General features: G+C 42.6%; 3 protein-coding genes across 4 annotated transcripts; 1 reads left to right on the forward strand and 2 right to left on the reverse strand.

Annotated features, from left to right (window-relative positions):
- Window positions 1-1372: 1372 nt before the first annotated feature.
- On the reverse strand, window positions 1373-8141 carry pks1 (polyketide synthase 1). The gene is made up of 6 exons (XM_070986421.1): window positions 8084-8141; window positions 7830-7983; window positions 7573-7733; window positions 7274-7477; window positions 7001-7182; window positions 1373-6910 (listed from the first exon to the last, which is right to left on the reverse strand). Exons 1-6 carry the CDS (start codon window positions 8139-8141, stop codon window positions 1415-1417), a joined length of 6255 nt encoding a protein of 2084 aa, XP_070842522.1. The 3' UTR covers window positions 1373-1414.
- A 453-nt stretch (window positions 8142-8594) lies between these two features.
- On the reverse strand, window positions 8595-16212 carry LOC139346752 (ATP-dependent zinc metalloprotease YME1L1-like). Of its 2 annotated transcripts, none has more exons than XM_070986005.1 (18): window positions 15979-16212; window positions 15218-15337; window positions 14832-15000; window positions 14207-14308; window positions 13992-14104; window positions 13732-13882; window positions 13505-13612; window positions 12928-13101; window positions 12620-12772; window positions 12399-12531; window positions 12240-12302; window positions 11552-11664; window positions 11170-11325; window positions 10852-11003; window positions 10629-10755; window positions 10298-10371; window positions 9791-9877; window positions 8595-9692 (listed from the first exon to the last, which is right to left on the reverse strand). In XM_070986005.1, the coding sequence occupies exons 1-18, from the start codon at window positions 16012-16014 to the stop codon at window positions 9540-9542; spliced, it is 2184 nt and encodes a 727-aa protein (XP_070842106.1). In that variant the 5' UTR covers window positions 16015-16212; the 3' UTR covers window positions 8595-9539. The 2 variants fall into 2 exon arrangements, with proteins under 2 accessions (XP_070842106.1, XP_070842108.1); XM_070986007.1 differs by having other exon boundaries at window positions 8655-9692; window positions 13529-13612; window positions 15979-16205.
- Window positions 16213-16612: 400 nt separating this feature from the next.
- On the forward strand, window positions 16613-22882 carry mastl (microtubule associated serine/threonine kinase-like). The gene is made up of 12 exons (XM_070986004.1): window positions 16613-16912; window positions 16991-17128; window positions 17219-17358; window positions 17465-17553; window positions 17648-17754; window positions 17858-18017; window positions 18167-18318; window positions 18532-19563; window positions 19810-19951; window positions 20842-20955; window positions 21131-21232; window positions 21506-22882. Exons 1-12 carry the CDS (start codon window positions 16745-16747, stop codon window positions 21661-21663), a joined length of 2502 nt encoding a protein of 833 aa, XP_070842105.1. The 5' UTR covers window positions 16613-16744; the 3' UTR covers window positions 21664-22882.
- Window positions 22883-22995: the final 113 nt, after the last annotated feature.

Genomic DNA, 22995 nt, shown 5'->3' on the forward strand with positions numbered 1-22995 from the left:
ATTTCAACACTTGTCTGTAATTTTTCAAGTGCATCACATGGCTTGGTCAGCACAATACTGACATCAACCTACTTTTATATGCCTGATTTTCATTCACTCATCTCTCCTCACTCAGTTGATATCACTGCTAGTGCTCTGATTCTGATGGATTATCGCCTTTATGACGATGGTGGAAAAGAACATATGGTACTATATTCTGACATGTCCCATAAATGTTGAATTGAGGTCATGTATGATTAGTGAGCCTTTAGCTGTTTGAACAACCAATTTATGACATCATGTGGATGAGGAATGTGTTCTCCCAGAGGAGATTGCCACCACATATCAGTGAAACCAGATACAGTAATCTGTTGTGTTATGTGTTTATAGCACCCGCAACAACAAAACTGACCTCACAACTAAGCAATTCTTCCTCCCATCAAGAAATTATTGCAGATATTTCATATTGCAGAAAATGTTAATCACTGTAACTTTTTGACTATGGGGTAATTTTTAGTTGTCTGTAGTTTAAAATACGATACCAATGAATTCTTACACTTTGTCATCACAACATGTCTAATGTTTCTGTTATTGTTTTTTGCTTCCTCATGACACAGTAAAACAACCTGCCAATTTATCTCAGTTCTTGATAAGGTTGGTTTATTTATAAATGTTCTTTCATGCAAATTACGAAACTGCACTGTAACACAAGAGTGTCAGGAGTGGCTTTTAATCGGTGTGCCATTTTGAAATATTACAAATTTTTAAGATGATAATAATAAGAAGAAGAAGAACAAGAACCATAATAATAATTTTGAAAATTCCATTTGAAAGTCAGAAAACACTTTAACTTTGAATACCAAACAGTTAAGTGCACCATGCAAACAGTTATAATGACAGTGGAGATAACCTATGTCAGGCTTCAGCTACACAGACAATGCTTACTTGTAGAATAAATTCATTGTAGGTTTTAGTCTGATTGGTTGATAGTAGTAAAAACATAAAATAATACAAGCTTTATCCTTTATTCCTGTCTCATTTAGTTGCTTTGCAACAAGATTTAAGACATGATCAAGTTTTTTTTTTTTTTTTTACATACAACTTTAAGCTGTCTAGCAAGGCTTGGTTCTTAACATATCAGGAAATGTAAGAATTGCACAATAGAGCAATATAAATGTACACATTATAGCTGAAAACAGAAACAAGTACAGCATTGGCTTCAAAAAGTTCTGACTGAGCCAAGATGTCAGTGATAACCATAACATATTTTTACTATCTGCAAGAAAATATTGTAAGGTTGTATAAACAAGCCTTTGGCAAAGAGTTCGAGTTTGACTGCTTTGAGAACAAAAACATTTATTCCAGGCTTTTTCATGCATTCACAAAACCCCTTCTTACTCTTCATTCACAGTATTCTTTGATGTAATGAGTGAAATTATCCATTGTTCTTTATAATTGTTTCCAAAGTGGCCAGTGTACTGCTGGGGTCCAGTATTCTAACCAAAGGTACATTCACACCTGTCTCTTGGAAAATCTGATTCTGCAGAGTCATGGCCAACATTGAGTCAATACCCAGTGCACACAGAGGAGAGTCATCATTCAGCTCATCTACACTAACGTTGCTGATGTCACTGACAATTGCTCTCACACATTCATGTTTTGATGGCAAATACTGAACCCTGGGTTCATTACCTAAATCACTTTTTAGCTCCATTTCCACTAAAGCTGATAGCCGTTCTCTGAGAGATACATTTTGTGAGAGAACGTGAATGTAAAGATTTCTGAAGTTGAACTTGCATATGACTTGCTGAGGTCTGTTCAGCAGAAGACACTGTTGTAGTGCCTCTTGAATGTCACTAACATCCATTGTCATCATCCCTTTTGCCTCCAGGAACTTTTGGAAATGGTCTTTGTTCAACAAGAGACCAAGGTTCAAAGGACCCCAGTTGATGGACTGTCCAGCAAGTCCAAGGTTTCTCCGATAATGGCAGAATGTGTCAAGGAAAGAATTGGCTGCTGCATAGTTACTTTGTGAGGGATTTCCAATGAATGAAGAGATGGAGGAGTAGCACACAAAGAAATCTAGTTTCCTGTGAAGTGTTGCATAGTGAAGGTTTAGGGCCCCACTCACTTTGGGCTGCAGCACCTTTTGGAATAAGGAGCGATCAAGGGTTTCAATAAATGCATCATGTAATACTGCAGCACTGTGAAACACACCTTTGATTGGACAAGTGGAGAATCTTTGTTCAATCTTTGAGATGGCGGCCAATACCTGCATCGACACAGAAACGTCACATTGGACATTCATAATTGTCACTCCATATCTTCTCTGGAGAAGTTCCATTTCAAACTGCTTTTCATCGGTCGGACAACTTCTGGACAGCGTTGCAATACAACCCCCTCCATTATGGGCAATGAACTTCACCGTCTCAAGTCCCAAACCAGAGAGCCCTCCAGTTACAATATAAACACAGCTTTGTTTAAAAAGATGCCCAGGATTTGAAAGTAAAGGGATATCTGACAATGGACAATCAGATTGTCTGTGATGTAGAACAACTTGCTGCACTGTCTTTGTTGTGAAGTAGGACTCAACATCTGCCTTGGTCTTGGGCTCTTTCGTGCTTGATAATTGAAAAGTCTCTGTTTTCAATGGTAGGGAAATGGTATCAAAGCCCAAAGACATAAGCCAATTAGAGATATTCCTGTTTTGTTCTTGCAGATTGGCTCTCTGGAGAACATTAACTACATCAAGTTTATGCACATGCATGTGTTTATTCTTCAGTGCAAACAGGTTTGCTGAGAGTAAGGATGACATGTGATTGCTACATACAAAAATAACATGTCTATCATGTCCACCGTTGTCATACATCCCCCACCAAGTGTGATCAAATGGGGGCAGAAAAACAAGTGCATGACTGTTAGCACAATGTAGAGGTTGTTCTCTGGAATGAAGCAGACAGGAGACATGCCAGCCCGACCTGTTTGCTGTCAGAGCCAAAACCTTCATCAGAGCAGAGGCTGAGCTGGAGGAGATGATGACAAGCTTTCTGTGCTGTTGTTTTACATTAGACAGGATTCTCTGCAGAATATCCCATGCCAGTATGAAGTAAGACACACATGGGGTCTCTCTCAGAACTGGGAGTCTCTTTGTGCTGTAGCACACAGCTTCAGGAATGATAATCTTTGCAGTGGCAGCTACTGGATAACATGAAGCAATGTGATCCCCCACTTTTACTTTAGAAACATCTTTTGCAACAGCTGTGACAATGCCACTAAAATCTAGAGCAAGAAGCTTATGATTCCCAAACGTTTGCTTGTTCCAATACATTGTCTTGCCAAAATCCAAATGTGAAGTGGTGACAGGAAAGTAGTCAGAGGAATGCACGCATACATTGGTTAACTGAATCTCAACTGACTTCTCTTGGACAGGATTTAAATTTGTGTCATAGGGAAGAGCAGACAAGTGAGTCATTCTGTATGGATCAGTTGTCTGTAGAACAAAGTCACTCTCATATACTGAGGGTATATCCCCCTCACATAGAGCTCCATCCCTCATGGGGGTCCGTGCTATTCTTGTTGTTGATGCTTGCCCTTTGCTGATCATGACCTCTTGTTCTTTGCAGGTGTTTATGACTTGAACCAGCATTTGAATGTCTTCACTAGTCATAGAAGCAAGGTCAATCAAGTGAAAAGAGAGACCTACCATCTCTGCTGCACAAGCCCTTGTCATACCAGACAACACAAAACCAGGACTAACATGGTCCACAGTCATTTCTGTTGATCTGTAGGTTATGACCCAGACAGTGCAAGAACGTTTGCTGTCTTTCAGTGCTAAAACAATCTGGCGAAATAGCTCACAGCAAGTCACCAATGACTCCAGCATCTTCTCAGATGACAAGTGACTGAGGTCGTCAACACCCCAAAAGAAGAGAACATTTTCCAAATCCACACTGGTGTTAAGTGAGTGAACCACTACATTTCGAACTTGGTCTGCCATCCAATGTTCTCTGCTCTCCACGAGTACTGACTCTGTGTGTATGTATGGCCTAAGTCCTTTAGCAATGCCAAGTTTGTCTTCAAAAACTATTGCTTTTATTTGACAGTTTTGCAAGTCTCTCTTGTCAGGAATTGCAATTATTTCATTGTGGAAGAACCATGACTGAAGAGCGTTTGAGCAATCACCTAAAAATGAGATTCTCACCCCCTTAAGTTCCACCAGTACATGACCCTCTGTGGTGGAAAAGCTTCCACATACATCAAGGAAGTCTGGAGTCTCTTGGGTGGCTCGTAAGTACATGACCATTTCCTCTTGTAGTGGTCCTGATATGGCTACACTACCGATAGCAGAGGGGATTCCCCGCTTGGCTGTTAGCTGTCTGATAGCTACCACAGCAGTCATTTGCAAGAAATAGTCCAATAACACAGGGTGAATGAAATAGTCATGAAGGTGTTTTAGGAGTTCACCAGGAACTTGAATTGCTGTCACAGCTTCATTGAATTCATCCCCAAAATGCACATCATCGAGCTGTTTGAAGACAGAGCCATATTTGAATCCTGCCTGAGAAAGAATTGAATAAATCTGTTTTCTCTTCATTACCAATTTGCACCTTTGGGAAATCGCGTCAAGACAAACAGTAGGTTCTTCTATAAGTGGTCTGCCATCTGTATATGTGCATGTGCCTGCAGCATGTGTTGCCACAGAGGAGTGTATTTTAAATGAAGCTGCATTCTCTGCATGTTCCAGTGTCACTTTCAACAGATTAGAGTTTGAGCTTAGTGTAAACAGACTCTCAAATCTTACACTGAGCTGGAGCCGAGAAACAGGTTTCTTTGGCTTTAAACTTGCCATCACTGAGGCATAAGCTAGTTCGACAAAGAATGCACCTGGCACAATGGGTACACCATTATTTTTATGGTCCCAAAGATATGGTGCAGTATCTAATGAGAGGTTGCATGTGTAGTCCTTGTTGCCCTGCTTTGTTTGGGATATGAGTGGATGTGGAGAAAAAGTAGATGGTTGATCACCTCCTCTGATAGCTTCAAATTTCAATTCTTTCTTTGTTTTGTCAAACTGATACACCGGAAGAGCTGTGGGCAGTGTCTCATGACCCCTGTAGATCTGATGCCAGTTCACATGGATGCCCAGTTCAAATAGTTTTGCTACTGTAGACAAGACTGTGTCATAATCTCTCCCTGGCTGGACAGAAGAAATAACTATGGTGTTACTTCCCAAAGTCTCATGTATGTTCCTTTGGAGGGCCCTACGAGGTCCAATCTCCACAAAGACCACATTTCTCCTTGATTGCTTGCCTTTGGTGGCAGCACGCAGTGTTTGTTCAAACAAAACAGGTTCTCGGATGTTCCTTGCCCAGTACTCGCCTGTCCCAAAGTCACCATCTGAATAACTGTCTCCAGTCACAGTTGAAAAAAGTTTGCACTCCTTGTTGTTGGCATCCAAAGTATCAATATTTTTCTCAACATCATCTAGTATAGGATCCATCATATGGCTATGGTATGCTGCTGGCACATCTAACTCATGGAGGAAGAGATTTTTCTCTGTAAGCTCAATCTTCAGCTTCTGATGGAGGATGTCTATAGCATCCGAATCTCCTGATAGAGTGCAGGACTCGGGGCTATTGAACGCTGCGACACAAATTTTTCCAGAAAAGACTGCAATGATTTTCAATACCTTTTCTACCACCACATTACTTACAAGGAGCATTTTCCCTCCTGTGACCTTGCTCTGAAGAGTACTACGGTGGTGCAACACTTTCACTGCATCCTCAAGAGACAACAGACCAGAACAGTGAGCAGCAGCAACCTCACCAACAGAGTGTCCAAGCACAGCATCCGGTGTGACACCCCAGTGCTTTAGGAGAGTGGCAATGCCAACCTGAATCGCAAAAAGAAGAGGTTGGACCACATTTGGCTGGCTGAAGTCATCATTATCATACTCACCAGCAAGCCACTGACCAATGTTGATGCTTTTATGACTCTGGAAGAGCTTCTCAACTTCTCTGACCTTATCCCTGAAAACAGGAACCTCTCTCAGGAGCTGCTTGCACATACCCCTGTAAGCAACCCCGTTTCCACAAAACACAAAGACCACCTGGATGTCAGACCTTATTGACTCAAACTTTGTTTGCAGTGCAGATGTCAGTTGATGTTGTAAATCTGAGAGAGAAGATGTCAGGAAGGCTTTCCTGTATTTGTGTCTAGAATGAGTCCTTCCACATGCTGAAGTGTATGACAGTGCCTGTATGTCAGCTGTTTGACCGCTGCAAAGCCTCTGGCGGGTGTCAGTGAGGGATAGGATAAATGATTTCTCAGAGGCTGCAGATATTACAAAGAGTCTGGGACAGCCTTTTGGGATCTGTGTGGAAACGGTGGTCTGTCTGTGCTCTCTTACAATCACATGTGCATTTGTGCCTCCAAACCCAAAGCTGTTGATCCCAGCTACCCTTTCTAAAGACCCATTTGTCTCCCATCGTTCAGCTTTAATAGGAATACTTATACTCAGAGCTTTAACATCTACACTGGCACTATCGTCTGAGTAGAAAACCGAGGGAACAATGGTCTCATGCTTCATCATTAAGAGTACCTTGATGAGTCCTGCCACTCCAGCTGCAGATTCTGTATGTCCAATGTTGCCCTTCACAGAGCCAATCCGCAGCATTGCTGAACCTGGAGGTCTGGCTTTAGCGATGATGGTTGAGATGCTTCCTGCCTCTGTAGGATCTCCAACTGGGGTTCCAGTCCCATGTGCTTCTATGTACTGGACATTTGCAAGATCAGACTCTGAGTAGATTCTGCGTAAGAGTTCCTCTTGTTGTGTCATGGATGGTTTGGTGATTGGAGTGACTGAGTGTCCATCTTGGTTGACGGCTGTTTTGCTGATGATACCCCATATTTTGTTGCAGTCTTTTATGGCCTTTGTATAGAAAGTCACACTGTCACACACTGTATGCAATTTATGAATGAAGTGAAATCACTGTAAAAAATAAACTCAACGCTTGCTTACTTTTCTCAGAGGCTTCAGGAGAACTACACCGCAGCCCTCGCCTCTACCATAGCCATCTGCTCTGCTGCAAAAAGGTTTGCTGGTCCCTTCAGGTGAGATCATCTTGGCCTTGCTGAGAGCAACAAACACTTTTGGCTCTATTATACAGCTGACACCTCCACACAGAGCCATCTCACAGTCTCCTAGATGAAATGGATTGGAGTCAAAGTGTAACACAAATGCAATTAGCTTGCTTTTAGGCATGGCATTTGTTGGTGAAAGAGAGCCAAATACCTTGCTTTATAGCCTGCCGGGCTAAATGTAGAGCCACCAGAGATGAGGAACAGGCGCTGTCGATGGCAAAGGAAGGGCCAGTGAGATTAAAGGTGAAGGAAATTCTATTGGCAGCCACACTCATTGCTGTTCCAGTGCCGTTGTAGTGGCTTATTGTAGTAGAACTGTTACTTTGGAGCATCTCGTAATCCCTGTTCATTAGACCTGCAACACCATTAGAAAAGCAGAGTATGTCACAATTTGTGCATTATGAAATTGTGCTTGGAGTTTTGAATGTGTTATTGAACGATAGAGGTCACCTATGTAAACTCCAGTTCTGCTTCCACTGATGCTTTCCATAGCCATTCCTGCGTCTTCTAATGCCCTGTATGTACACTGCAGGAGGAGTTTCTGCTGAGGGTCCATGAAATCAGCCTCTGCTTCAGTAACGCCAAAAAACTTGTGATCAAACTCATTAAACCTAAAATGTAAAAAAAAACAGCAGATCCATCATAATTCAAACATCTCTCAATAGAAGGATTGACACTTTATCTCTGTTTAAACAGATTATGCTTACCCTTCTATGAGAGCTGCTTTGGTTGTCCGTGTCTTTCCAGGTTTGCTATCATCTGCATCATACCAGAGAGTGGTGTCAAACCTCTCTGCTGGAATATCCATAACACAGTTCTTCCTCTCCAACAGGACCCTCCAGAAATTGTCCAACCCCTCACCTAAAATAAAATGGACCACAATACCTATAATTCATGTATTGACAGCTCCATAAAAATCTAATTTTAAAATGCATGTAGCAGCATCACAATTGAGTCAAACCTCCAGGAAAATTGCATCCAATCCCAACAACAGCTATGTCATCCTCTGCGTCCTCCATTGCTCCTTTGGTAGTGAAGTAGCTCTGGAGTCTTGGTTAATTTATTCTAAAAACCAAAGTGGAACTTCACGCCTCTCTATCATGAAGCCTAATGGTCAGTCCTGGTTGCTGCTTTGGTCAGAACTAGTGCTTCTGTACCTCCTCCTCCCCTTTATAAAACATTGCTCCAGGCATCAGTGAAAAGGGACAAGAGGACACAACAATGCCCCGGCTTGTTGCATCTCAGTTGGCTTCATCTGGAACTAAATACACTGTAAGTTAAGCTCATTCAAAGGCAGTAAACAAGCTTTTGTTCTGGTTTGCAGATTGACAAAAGAGCACAAAAGAGCACAGTGTATAGTAAGATAGTAATTATCACTCTGACACTTCAAAGCCCTTTTTGACTGCAACCTGTGGCCACATCCTCCCTCAAAGGAAACAGAAAAGTTTTCAATCATAGATGTTCCTGAAATAGTGTTAAGGTAGATTTGACTTTATTAATCAGGTGTTAGAAGAAATTAAGACAGGGAAATACTTCACAACACTTTCATGGTAAGGGTAACCTTTATTTGAGCTTCAAGATGGCCTTCGGCCTGGAAACAAACAGAAGCACAAAGCCAATCCTTTCGCACACTTACAGTATATACATTTCCCCTCATTTATCAGGTAAAGGTGAGCTTAAAATAGGGTATGAGGGCCTATCTCTACTTTCAAAAAAAGAAAAAGAGGACACATCTTTGGGCACTTAAATAAATAAGAACACACAAAATAGATAGTGTATGGTCGATGCAACTGAAAGACGTCATCATTCAGAGAAAAAACTCTCATGTGAAGAGTTCAACAATGAAAAGCGGCATCCTCTGTACTACTGCTACAGCCAAATGGTACATTCTAGACTGAGGTACTTTAAGGTCCTATGGTGTTCACTGGTCCGCACAAATTTAAAATGAGACACAGACACATCAAATAAATCATCTACCTTAATTAACCATGATCCTTGTCAAATTCATTTGATTTATAACCTTGTTATGATACCAAACATGACTCTGATGTATAAAACTACTACAGAAGTCATCGAGAGCAGACGGCGACAAGCCCCTAATGAAACCTCAAATGTCTCTGTGACCTGTTGGAGACAAACTTATGCACAACAAATATTTATTTTCATCCAATTGAACTCAAGTGCCTTTAAAATTGCTGTTAAACTGAAAGTCTTCTCCACTTTCCCTCCAGGAAATGAAAGACAAATGAAAATGAATCAAATAAAAATGTATATAAGGGGGTGAAACTTACTCATTTCAGTGTCATCTTCACATTGATAATAAGAGGGATACAAACAGATGAAATCCAAGGCCTCCAAAAGGCCTGTGCACAATTGCACAGCTTCATATATGTACATGATACAAGAGTCTAAAATATCTACTGAGGTATCTGGTGGTCCAGTGATTTGCCCTCGAGCACCATCTGGATCTCTTTGGCATCCAGAGTTTCGTATCTTAGCAGGGCATCAGCTAGCGTCTTGTGTTCCTTGCTGTAAGTTTTCAGGATGTTTTTAGCACGTTCATATGAGTCCTGGATGGAAGAGAAAGACCGGTGGATTAGAAACAGACAGAGAGAAATGGTGGAAATGATCTGTATTAATTAAACACTGCTGCTGTGGGAAATCTCACCTTAAGTAAAACTCTGACTTCCTGTTCGATGGCAGCTTGTGTCTCTGGGCTCTGCTTGGTTATGTCACCGTAGGTCATGACACCAAGCTGCAACGAAGCGCAAACTGCGTCTTTAGCTTGAATGAACAGACTTCTCACAAAGTAGTCACTGATTGATCATTAGAAGCTGCGATAGTCTTTTAGGAGCCCAGTTGGGCAGAGGACCACCCTCAAGTGGGTCAGGTAGGAAAAATGGCACAAAGAAGCAAAGCAGATTTGTAAGAATGTACCACCAAACTCAGAGGCATAAATGTTATTATGCACATGCTAAGAACTGACATTAAACTGTACATTCACACTTGGCTTTGTGCAAACTTTGTTGTACTGTATGTACTGTAAATACAGGTCCAGCACTATAAGAGTACAAACAGTAAAAGCTCCAGAGAAGCACTGTTTAGTGAAAAGCTCTTCTCTGTCCCAGGAGAGGTCAAAATGTTCACTCATCAACTGCACAAATTCAAATTTTACCTTGTCACTCATGCCGAACCTGGTCACCATCATTTTCGCTATTTTGGTTGCTCCATCGAAATCGCTGGATGCTCCTAAAACGCAAAACAATGAAGACTGAAATTACTTTTGTGTACAAAGCATTCAGTCAATATAATCAAGCATGTGCTATAATATTTTTTCTAATATGGCAGTTCTGAGGTCAGACGCTCGATACTCTCAAAATGTTGTTTCGTATAAACTTTAAAAGTTCTGGTTGTACAATGTGGGTTTAGTAGTTTATCTTAACAGTATTTTTGGTCCTGAAATGACTCCTGAGCATAAAGTAAATAAAGTTTTCTTATTCACGCACCTGTTGTGATGTAGTCATCTCCAAAGATGAGCTCCTCTGCCACTCGGCCGCCCATACTGACGTCCATCTGAGCCAGCAGCTGGGCTCGTGTCTCGCTCCAGCGGTCATTTTCTGGGAGCATGGACACCTAGAGGACAGAGACCGGGACAATGCTGATTAGCTTTAGGTTCAGTTTTAAGAAACTACACGCTGTGCTGGTAAGGAGTATGAGAAGAAAGCTCACATGGCCAAGAGTTGGGCCTCGAGGCATGATAGTGGCCTTATTGATGGGCATCGCATCTTTGGTGAAATAGGCAACGATGGCATGACCGGACTCATGGTAGGCTGTGATGGTCTTGTTCTTCTTGTCGATTTCAACGCTCTTCCTCTCAGGGCCTGATATGGAGAGGACAAAACAAAAAGGGTTTTAAGCGATCGCAGCATTAACTCCCATTCACGTTATCTCCCGCTAACATTCTTCCTGCCTCCTAACTCGAGTGTGTCGAGGTAATCTGTGTCATGTGACGTGATGTGAGCGGATCTAGACACTGCGTGTATTCACCCATGAGGATCTTGTCCTTCGCGAACTCCAGTTCCTTCATTGTGACCATCTCTTTCTCGTCCACGGCTGCCTTCAGGGCTGCCTGGTTGACCAGGTTCTCCAGCTCTGCCCCAGAAAAGCCCACAGTGCCCCGGGCAATAATCTCTGCATTCACAGCTGTAACACAAAGGAAAATGCCCTCTTTATAAAAGGTGGTCAGTGTTCAAGACACAATGGCAGCCTTTACAGGTGGCAAACAAAGGTATTTTCACAGGTGTACAGAGCTTTGAATGAAATGCTTTGATACCGTTTCCAATAAGAGACTTTCTGAAAATTTGTTTTCTGAGATATTAGTGAGACAAAATACTCTGAACAGTTTAGGACAGTTTACACTGAGACCTACCAGGGTCCACTTTGATCTTGGAGAGGTACCAGTTGAGGATTTCAGTGCGTCCTTTCACGTCTGGGCGAGGGACCGTCACCTGCATGTCAAACCTCCCGGGCCTTACCAGAGCACTGGAAAGTAGGAGCAACGTAGTATTAATTAAGTTTCAGCGTCTGTAGATTCTTAATTTCTACTAAAAGACTTAACGCCATGTGAAACTACTGAGCCGTTACACTTCTTTCTGTCCTTGTTGTGTCTCATAATGCTCTTCCTCAGGAGCAACGTCTGTTTGCAATAAGTAACTGAGGACATGTGACACACTTGTACTACTTTCATCACATACGATGCGTTTTGAAGAGCTTCATGTGTGCCAAGTCTTGTTTTTCACTTCATTGTACAACAATTTCTTTTTTCCACTTTTTTATTCCCATTTCCCACCACTGTAGTTGAAATAATGCAGGTCAGTGGTTTATTTCTATTCCCAGTGTTTGCTTTGTTATTCGTGTACATGAAATGGTTAAATTCGGGTTAATGCAGAAACGAGGACGAGGCCATAAGGGAAAACTAAGTATCATTGCGTACGTGAACTATCTCTGCATACTGTGAGGATCGGCCTTATGTCAAGCAATAGGTCATTTTATGTAACAAGGCAGATTAAAGTCTGAGTGAAAGAATACAAATATTAGTGTTTGAACTGTAAACATACTTATCCAAAGCCTCTGCGAGGTTTGTAGCACCAACAACAATGACACCTTCATTTGGTTTAAACCTGTAAAACACCAAAACATTAGCAACAGGAAGTGACAGCTCTTTACGTTTTATTCACACTTTGCAGTTTTAACGATGTCAAAGGCAGAAAACTGACCCGTCCATTTCAGCCAGCAGCTGGTTGATGGTTTGTCTGGAATAGGGATGCATGGGAGACTCGATCCTCTTCCCACCAACGCTGTCCAGCTCGTCAATGAAGATGACACACGGAGCATTCGCTTTTGCCTCTTCTACAAACCACGAAAAAAAGGGAGATTCGAGTTGTTTGGCCGCATCCTCAACTGCTTATTGACATTCTCTCACATCCGGCAAACTTACTGAAAAGGTTCCTGATTCGGCTTGCGCCAACGCCCACAAACATCTCATCAAACTCTGAGCCGGAGGCGTAGTAGAAAGGCACATCGGCCTCCCCAGCCACAGCCCGTGCTAACAGAGTCTTTCCTGTGCCTGGTGGACCAACAAGGAGGATCCCTGAGAGGATAACAGAGGAAATTAGTCAGGATAAGACAAAAGTGTATCAAAAAACATCAGGCTGGACCAACTGGCAAGTTTGAAGATTAGACTATCCCCATTGGACGATAAAACAGAGGAAACGGAGCATGTGGAGAGAGTCTAAAATAAAATACCTTTTGGCAGCTTTCCGCCCAGAACAGTGAACTTCTGGGGGTTCTTGAGAAACTCCACAACATCTTGTAATTCATTCTTTGCCTCCTCCACTCCTTTGACATGCTCAAATGTCACATTCTTCATCTGGACGGGGTCGACTGCTGAGTCAAGTCCAGATGTGGTGCGGAACCTCACTGTGAAACCCAAAACAGCTGGTTCAGTACAGAGACACCGGAAAGGCTTCTTCACAGTGTCAGGCAGGATAACTGCTGCTTACGATATGCTTACTGCAGCACTATTCACATTTCTCACTTCCTGTTATTCAAACAGTTCTAGCACATTGGCATTAACACGCGTGGTTTATATTAATATTGAAGTATTACTGCACAGTGGCACAAACACAACAATCAGTCCAGCTCTACATACACACCACAGCACATGTCTTATCAGCTGTACTGTAAAATTATGTGTTAGAAACATATTGCATCAGTATTTAAGCTGAAAATAGACACTAACAAGCTCTGTTCCATTTGCTGTGTGCATGTAGAGCTGTGGCTTCATTTTCAAGCGTAGGAAAGAATTAAAACTGAAACAAACCAGCATCAGAAAAGGAGCCTTTACCCGAAAGGAAGGGGGTTCTAGACAAGCCATAAATACCAAGGAGGAGGAGGACGAACAGGACCAACCTGGTTCTCCTCAGAGAGTCTGTCAAAACAAAGCACAGACGAAAGCTGGTTAGAAGTCCTTCATGTCAATGATGTGATGTCTGTGTTTTAACTCAACACTGCCACTCAGTGAACACCTGCTGCAACTGTTACACATGCCTTGTGTTCTCTGAGTGAAGGCCTGAGACCTCATGAACCCTTCGGTGAAACCCGTCTTGAAAGCCTCGTGCTGGTGTTCTGGGAGGTTCTTTTGTGTAAGCAGCTGGTCCAGCGATTGCGCCTCTGGTCCCTTTTCTTTCTGAAGCAATCCCTGTGATGGGAGCAGAAGAAGCTTCAAGCTGCTTTCACTCATAGAGCCCAGTTACCCCTCCGTTAAACACATTTTAAAAACTGCTGCAATTCTGCGGTAACATGCTGACCTTCATGAAGGCTGGTGTGTAGGGCTCAGACTCCACCGGAGCGTCATATCCAGATTCATTCATCCGTCTGGTCTTTGATCTAAGCGTCTTGAAACCCCGACTCTGGACCCAAACTAAAGAGAGACACACACAGACAACCGAAAACATTACATGTCAAGCCGTTCACACACACAGATAACACACAGCCGGTTCGGTAGTCAAAGTCAGTTTCTTACCAGGCAGGAATTGTAGCTCTGAGCAGACTTCTTTTAGAGGACTGTGGTATTGTCTGTGGAATATCGGGGAGCCAAAAACCCCCAATCTTCTGTGTGAAAAGCCTGTCAGACAAAACGTGCAAAAACCTTTTCACTTTACACGATATGCTGTATCAACAAAATTTGTTTTCTTAACTAACAAAATAGTCTCACATACTCCGGGTTGGGAGTTGTTAAAATCAACAGTGACAAGCACATCTTTCTAAAAGTTCAACAAGTTTACTTTCAAAACAAAAGCAGCAGCCAGCAAGCCAAACCCAAACTGTGTTTATCTTATCCCTGCTGTCTTACTGCTTCATCTAACAGCTGAACTGGTATCGCTGGGCCCAATGAGCTGCTCTCTCTCTGCTCTGACGATGCCTTCAGGCTCACTACGCTCAGATGTTTGACTGCAGGTAACGGCAGTAGAAGTTATTTGTGATCAGCGGAGCAACCAGCCCACAGAGCGTCTGGCCCACCAGGATTTCAAATTCTAATCAAATTCACTCGCATTTGGCTGTCTTATGATAAAGTAAGCCTTGAGTCATTTTCTTTGAAAACAATAAAGATGGGTCGTCTTTCAGCTCGGTGGCCCGGAGCTGCTCACCATGCTTGTTGTGGAAGAAGCTGTCTGCAGACACGTGACTCGTCCTCCACGGTGAAGGAATGGCAGGAGGTTCTTCTGGTCCCGGTGAAGGCAGCAACCTGCTGACCAGCTCGTCCAGCTGACTCACCCTGATCTCTGACAGGCCGAGATCCCTCAGACTCACATTGGGCTGTGAAGGAGGGATAACAGAAGTAGGTTACATACACCTTTGTGAGACGATAATCATGGAAACAATGACCCACGTGTAGGTAAGCAGAGCTTTTCAAAACACTTTAGACATACGTTTCCAGAGATGTTGTAATTAACACATTGACAGATACGCTGCACACGTGAGACCTGCTTCTGTACTCTGGGGGCATGTCGTGTAGCCGTAGTGTCCATCTCACCTCTTTTAGAAATGAATTGTGCTCTGGAATGAGGTCTCTGTGCAGGGTCTGGACTGAAGCTGTGGCCGAGTTCTTCAGAGAGTGGAGGGCATTGATGAGCTGGGTGACGGGCAGTATCATCTGTCAGATACACAAACAGAGGAGGGTGAAGAGCAGTCACTCAACACATGGTGATATGTATAATCTAACATTTATCATAACTTACGTACTGAATGTTCACATATGTCAATGTTTGGAAAAGTATTTCAGTTTTGCTGGATTTCAGGTGAATTTTCCAGACAGGACCAAGTGTTACTCAGGTTGACTGACTCTGCTCTCCGCCTCAGAGAACAGTATGGCCTCACACGACAAATGTATGCGAGTTATGTAACCTCGACCCCATGGATATTAACTTAACACCTTTCAACGTACTTAAAGCCCAGCTCTTTACAGATACACCTGAAGGTTTAGTTATAATCGCAGGTACACAGTGTGTCAGGACTGTCCCTGCTTTAGACTAGCTTACGAGAACAACGTGACGTAAGCATGGGCTGATTAAGGGGGAATCTACCGTTGACTTGTTAATGCTAACATTAGCCGAGCTGAGTTGTCATTGACCACAACAGAAGACGTGACATAAACAACAAAAGAAAGAGCTTCTTATTGCTTTAACCGCCAACAACAGCCATTCCTCGGCAATACTGACAATATAACGAAAGGACAGATAGGTTTTCAAAAAAGCACACTTTAGCTAGCTAATCAAAAAGCAGCAGTCGGCTTACCTGCTGTGGCTGAAACGACGTTGACAGTGAAAACATTTTTTGCCGGATGATAATTCAAAACCAGGTCTTGGAGGGATGATGTGTGGGGAGAGACCCTCTAGTCTATATAACTGAAATGTACGAGTCCTCCCGGGAGCCGTGTCCTTTTGTTTTCCTTGTTACACAACTTTCAGCAGCTTAGCTTATCACACCAAATGGATTCTCCGGCAACCGAGGTCAAATGGACTACAAAATGACGTCAAGATGAATTACTACCGGGTGCCACTTTCTTCGTTACATCACTTGTAAACAAGTCAAACTAAACGTTTATTAAAAGTGGATCGAAAATTCTGAAACAGTGTATGACAAATCTAAAAGTTCATCTGCATTTTTTGCATAATTAACCTTACTAGAAAAATAAGATTGCTGTTGTTACACAATTTCTATATTTAGTTCTCATGTCTCTTCCTTACTGCCTGATCAAAATTCAAATATCGCAAATATTTATATCGTTCCGTTAGCGTTCTTATTTTGACAAATGAATATATATTTGATGGTTTCATAGTTACAATTAATAGATCATTCTTAATTACGGCACACACTAAGAGCACTTTTTCCTTTTTAAACAGGCAGGCACGGAACGGACGTCAGAGGACCCCGCGAAAGCGCAGTACGATTCAAATTTTCAAAACAAACCAGATTGTTGTTTTATCATGCAAGTGTTAATCCTGAGCTAGCTGGATGTTACAGGCACGACCCAGTTCCATACTTTAAAACTAGTAATAACATGGATGCAGATGAAAAGCACGATTCCAGTATAAAGGAAGTATCGGTGGCTATTCCTAAACCGCCTTCAATCGAGGATTTCATCGTATTGAAGCCCATCAGCCGCGGTGCTTTTGGCAAGGTCTACCTTGCACGGAAGAAGTGCAATGTGCGATTATATGCCATTAAGGTGAGTCGGTTTGATCTATGACAGCTTTGAATCACTGAATGTGACACAGTTTAAAATACTTGCTTTTTTAAATCTTAGGTGATGAAGAAAGCGAACATGGTTGATAAAAATATGACGGGCCAGATGAAGGCGGAGAGAGATGCGCTTGCTTTGAGCAAAAGCCCCTTCGTGGTTCACCTGTTTTACTCCCTTCAGACAGCCACCAAGATCTATCTGGTAACACAAACTGCACAACACACATTTGCACTTTGTGAATCTATTATTTGTATAGCTGCTGTTAAATCTTTATTTTCATCCTGCTTACAGGTGATGGAATACCTGATTGGTGGAGATGTCAAATCTCTGCTTCACATGTACGGATATTTCGACCAGGATATGTCTATTAAATACATTTCAGAGGTTGCGCTGGCTTTGGACTACCTGCATCGTCATGGTATAATCCACAGGTACTTGATGCTATTTCTTTAAATGTGAATACAGTAACGCTGATTGGTTAATCTTTGCTGAGGTTTACTGTGTGACCTGTCATTTACCTGAATTCAAACTCTTTAGGGACTTGAAACCAGACAACATGCTTATATCCAACGAAGGACACATCAAACTAACAGACTTCGGTCTTTCTAAAGTGAAGCTTGACAGAGGTATGAACTCCTATCAGCTTGCCACTGAAAAATTGAGCATCACCACTCGTAATGTTAGAAACATGTTATTAATTATATCTCTGTGCTCCGTCAGAGCTGAGTCTTATGGATATCCTCACGACGCCATCCTTGGCTAAACCGAAAAAAGGTTACTTCCGCACCCCGGGTCAAGTCCTCTCCTTAATCAGCTCCCTTGGATTTGTGAGTGGATGTCTATTATTTTGCATGGAGCGATGTCCTATTTGCATGCTTCACACAGTCTGTGTTGCATAATGACTCTTTATTTTGTCATTTGAAAACACAGAATACACCTGCAGGGGAGGGCAAGCGTCACCACAGTGCGTCTGCTGTGTCCAGTCCCATGTCCTGTGGCAAAATAAAACAGAAGAATAACTCTCTTGGTTCTCCCTTGATGAAGATAAAAGATCATCTGTCCTCTCCCACTTGCTACCCTTGGAAAACGGGTACGTCACGGTCGATGTCAAGATGTGCTCTTGGCATGTCTATTTTTCATTCATTAACCTCTTGACTGTGCAGGGACTGTTAGTGCCTGCTGGTGAGATCTTGGCAATGAAAATGTCCTTCAGATGCATTAACTGTGTTGTCCCCACAGGACCGAACAACATTGCGTTCAGTCCTCACAACCTGGCGAAAAATCTGACTCCCACTCTGCTGAAGACCAGGAGGAGGTTCGAGACGATGAGTGCAGGCAGCACCACCACCGACACTGAGGGCGGCGTCAGTCCACTGTGGGAGTGTGAGGAGGTCAGTGGCTGTAAACATATGATTTTGATGGGTGTCCCAAATCTTAATTTAGTCATTTAATGTAATGCGTCTGTGAGCACAAAGTTTCTGTTGGTAAAATGAAGAAAGATTTAGAATTTGATTGACTTTAATCTTAATTAATTGAAATTGAAGCTCATAAACTGTTTGCTCCTTGCTGTGACATTAATTTATTTTTATTTTATCCTCCTTCAGAAAGAAAATGAACATACTAATAAACAGAAGGGGAGAGGCCGTTCTGAGTCCAGAGGGCCCGAACAGGACTGTGCGCCCACAACAGCCGGCACCTTTGGCTTCTCTGCGAAGTCCCCCGGCAGTCTGTGTGTGGAGTCACATCCAGAAGATGTAGAAGAAGAAAAGCCTCCAGCCAACAAACCGGAGTCTGTTTCCACAGCTCGCCGTGGTTTTTGTCCTTCAGCCTCATCTGGAAAGAGAACGTTTTCGGATATTGAGAGGAGCCCCGAGCCCTTAGAGATCCAAGCGAAGAAGAGTAACGCACACTACACGAGATGCTATGAGGTTCCAGAAGAGAGCGCGGGTTTCCGCACTGGCCTGACTGGAACATTTTCCACCATCCAAATAAGTGACTTTGCGGCCTCCACAAAGGGGATCGGGTCAGCCGAAGACCGGGTCCCAAAGCGCTCCAGTCCCATTGCTGTGGCCAAAAGTCTGTTTTGTGAACTGGAAGAGCCAGCAGAGGACGTGTTTGAAGACGGAGCCAAAGACTTGTCACGAACGAGTTTCACCTCACCGCTCGCTGGGAACAGTGACATCTGCAGGAGCTTGAGCCTCGACTCTGAAGGGTCCATGCACGAAACGTCTCCCACTGTTTGCAGCCCTGCGTCATTCAAGCCAAAAAAGAGCTCTGAACACAGAGATTCAGCATCATCTGAGGAGCAGGAGGAAAACAAAGACTCATCCATCACTGAAAAACCCACACTTGCTAACTTTGGTCATAAAGCTGAATCTCAGTGTTCCTTCCTTAACCAGCTCCCTGATCTGGCCTGCAGCGTTGCACCACCCCCCTTGTTCCCCAAGCTGCGAAATGTCGTCGCCTTCCGTAGCTACTGTAGCTCCATTAACCGCTCCAACGTGTCGGGAGTGTCCCGGCTTAGCATCGGGTCTATCGAGGCCATGGAGCTCTCCGCAACAGCTGCTAATCACTCTGCATCTGGCACAATGACACCAGTGCAGAAGAGACCCAGCTCCAGCAGCTCTCTCTATCAGGTGACTATACAGTGACACTGTTTCAGTGTAATTCTTCTTAAACGGAGCCAAAATAAACTGTCCAGCTGTAGAACTCCTTATTCAAAGTAGCTAGTAGTAGTAAGTGCAGGCTAGCTAGAGCTAGGCTATTAAATTGCATTGCATTTGACACAAACTGGATTTCATGTCATTCATTATTCCATTACTCTTTTGTCTTGCGTCGTTTTGCCATTCTTCATGTTTCCCTTTGTTTCCCTCTCCCATCAGACCCCTCAGCCCATGTCGACCTCTCACACCCCTTTCAGGACTCCAAAGAGTGTCAGAAGGGGGGCGCTGCCTGTTGAGGGTGCACCCATTTTAGGAACTCCTGACTATTTGGCTCCAGAGCTTCTGTTGGGAAAACCACATGGTGAGAAAAAGCCCAACACAGCCTCATGGTATTGACATTGACTGGTTGACATTATAGCCTTTGTGACAGGCGTTCTCTTTGAGTTTCAGGCTGTTGTCAGTGTGGTAAGTTTATGATGCTATTGCTGTTTTTGCAAGCGAGCTCGCATGATCACCCAGCCTGCTAATACGAAATGAGCTGATTCTTCCCCCATTTCCTTCCCCCACTGGTTCCGCTTCTGCCCCTTGGACTGGTGAATAAACTGCGGGCCTGATCAGAGGGAAGGGCGCAGCACTTTAAATTAAACTAACACTGTTGTTAACAGTTGGGCAATCAGATTTGTTGATGCTGATGTGCTTTTAACTGGTTAAAATGGTTATTCTGCTCTTAAAATCTGCGGATTGGAGTGATCCTGGCACATAGTCAGTGTGCTGTGGGACTGGCTTTATGTTTCACTTTTAGCAGCTGACATGCAAAATGTCATCTAATAATAACCTGTTGATCTGACATGCTGTTATTCATTCTAGTGTTAATATGCTGAGGGCAACATTGCCTGTCAGCTCTTTGAATGTGGGTGGCAGTCCTTATTCATCGACTCTTAAGCTCTTTTCTTAGCTCAATAATAGATGGTTATGAGAATTGTGACTTTAAATTCTTGCAGAGGCAAAACTACTTCCTTAAAACTATAATGCTAGGCACAAATATTAAAGTAAATTTCTAATGATCCTTCTTCATTATTGAGTTGAAGGAATGTGACAAGCCGAACCCCTCCATCCTCCATCCTCTAACTCAGTCCCTGCTTCCGCCACCGCAGCACAATTAGTGGACACTCTAACAGGGGTCACAGGGAAAGGGGTCGTGTTTGAAGCCAGCAGCTGTTTGACATGTAACTTTTCTTCGCCCCCATCCAGATGTCATGGTGGATTGGTGGGCGTTAGGTGTGTGTCTTTTCGAGTTCCTCACAGGTGTGCCGCCGTTCAACGACGAGACGCCTCAGCTGGTCTTCCAGAATATTCTCAACAGAGGTGGGTTTGGTTTTCTTTTATAGGAGCAACCACTAAAGCGTAAAATACTCTAAAATACGGCACTGGCATAAAGCCTGTATGGTGATCAACATGCCTAACATCAACATGCCTGTGTTAATGACACACTTTCACTGCTTCTTTTACCACCTGACCATCAACGCTTTAACAATTTCAGATATCCCCTGGCCTGAGGAGGAGGAGGAACTGTCTGTAAACTCAAGAAATGCGATTGAAATCCTCCTGACGATGGACATGACAAAACGAGCTGGTCTAAAGGGTGACGATCACTTTTTATTTTTCAGAATTGAAAATATTGTTAGTCCTCAGACCTTGATGAATTTTATCCAATAAAAGTCTGAAAATTATGTGTTTCTGTGGTTAAAAATTTCAGGATTTAGCCTTTTTGAAGTGGCTGTAATCATAATTACCTTATAATAAAATGCTAATATTTGCCTTAGTTTCAACACCCTGGAAGTAAATCTAATGGTAGGACACCTGATAAAACAAAATGGGAAGTACATTCTGATCATTTTCTCTGAACATCCACCAGAGCTCAAGTGTCACCCGCTGTTTGAGGGCCTGGACTGGGACAACCTGCAGAACCAGCCGATGCCTTTCATACCTCAGCCGGAGGATGAAACCGACACCTCGTACTTTGAGGCAAGAAACAACGCTCAGCACATCGCCGTGTCTGGCTTCAGCCTATAGCTGAAAACACGAACAGTCAGGCGTCCTATCACAGTAGCAGTCCACACATTTTGGCTGTTGATGAAGCACTTGCTTTCAGTGTGAAACGCTCCAGACATCAGATCCATTAAACAACTGAAAACACAGTGATGATGTGGATTCAGATGGTTTGAGGTTGCGATATTTTTTACAAAAACATTTTACCAATGTGCAATCACTGGTCATAAGAGACTGAAAGAAGCAGAATCCTTTGACTGGTCAGTTACTGTAGTTAAGTATTGTAGAAAATAAACTTCTTTTAAAGCTTTGTATTAACACTCTCTGCAGATATGTCTCTTAAATTCTCCTCTGCAAAATACACTTTACTACTGTGTTACCTTTGTAGCAGGCTTTTACTTCTGTTATATTGATCAAACACAAAATAACTAAGTTTGTGTACATTTGTTACTGCCTGATGTTGATTTCCAATGTCGACATGCTCCGTTTTTTGCTGCACTGTTCATCATTGTCACGTTCACCTGCTGTTAGTAGACTGGGTGGGCAATGGGAGGGCTACAAGAAAGACATGCTAATATATTAATGAATCATGTATTTTATGTGTAAATCTTGTTAATATCATTTAGTGCTGTTTTAAGACATGAGTAGGTACATCGTATTCAAACGGGACTGTTTTTTTGCTTTTATGTGATTTGTATTGGTCGTCTTTATGTGACGTCTCCTGTCTACCTTCCACACTACTGTTAGTTTTAGATAAGTTCAACAGGCTCCCTGCGAACGTTTTATCTTGTTCACTCTAAGGAAAAAGTAAAATACAAATAAAATCTGTTTGTAATTGTACTTTGTGCCTTTTTTGCTAAGCTATCAAACATCTGAAGACAAAGTGCAGATAAAATGTGAATCTTTAATTTGCAGGTTCAAGGAATAGCTTGCCATGAATTGGTTAGCTACCTAGCTAGCTAGCTTAGCAAAAGACCGTAAACAATTAGCAGACAGTAAATCTTTAATTTTGAAAGTTAAAAGTATAACTTGATATTTTGGGTAGCTACTAATTTTCTTATCAAGACTTAGAAGAGAAAATTGATAACCACTTTACTGTTTACTATGAAGCTACAGCCATGAACTGGTTAGCTAGCTAGCTAGCTAGCTTAGTGAAATACTGTAAACAATTAGCATGGCTCTGTACAAACGGCTTTCCTTTTTCTTTTTGATTAATACAAACATTAAAATATATAAAGAACTTGTTTCTTTGTTTTTTATTTGTGGTTTTGGTAATGTTTGGGCCTATCTTTTAGCCAGTTGCTCTGTCCCAGCCCTGTGCAGCTCTAGTCTGCTAGCTATAGCGCGTAACGTTAG

The sequence above is a fragment of the Chaetodon trifascialis genome, chromosome 18 (genome assembly GCF_039877785.1).
Source record: "Chaetodon trifascialis isolate fChaTrf1 chromosome 18, fChaTrf1.hap1, whole genome shotgun sequence".
Classification (NCBI taxonomy): Eukaryota; Metazoa; Chordata; class Actinopteri; order Chaetodontiformes; family Chaetodontidae; genus Chaetodon; species Chaetodon trifascialis.

Excerpts from the sequence above, each read along its gene's own strand:
- pks1 (XM_070986421.1), bottom strand. The coding sequence starts at position 8,141 with ATGGAGGACGCAGAGGATGACATAGCTGTTGTTGGGATTGGATGCAAT. Across the intron at positions 7,984-8,083 it reads TGGATGCAATTTTCCTGGAG|GTGAGGGGTTGGACAATTTC; the intron begins GTTTGACTCAAT and ends ATTTTATTTTAG. Across the intron at positions 7,183-7,273 it reads CCGGCAGGCTATAAAGCAAG|GAGACTGTGAGATGGCTCTG; the intron begins GTATTTGGCTCT and ends CATTTCATCTAG.
- LOC139346752 (XM_070986005.1), bottom strand. The coding sequence starts at position 16,014 with ATGTTTTCACTGTCAACGTCGTTTCAGCCACAGCAG. Across the intron at positions 14,105-14,206 it reads AGAGCTACAATTCCTGCCTG|TTTGGGTCCAGAGTCGGGGT; the intron begins GTAAGAAACTGA and ends GTCTCTCTTTAG. Across the intron at positions 13,883-13,991 it reads ACACACCAGCCTTCATGAAG|GGATTGCTTCAGAAAGAAAA; the intron begins GTCAGCATGTTA and ends CTCCCATCACAG.
- mastl (XM_070986004.1), top strand. The coding sequence starts at position 16,745 with ATGGATGCAGATGAAAAGCACGATTCCAGTATAAAGGAAGTATCGGTG. Across the intron at positions 17,554-17,647 it reads TAAAGTGAAGCTTGACAGAG|AGCTGAGTCTTATGGATATC; the intron begins GTATGAACTCCT and ends GTGCTCCGTCAG. Across the intron at positions 19,564-19,809 it reads CCAGCAGCTCTCTCTATCAG|ACCCCTCAGCCCATGTCGAC; the intron begins GTGACTATACAG and ends CTCTCCCATCAG.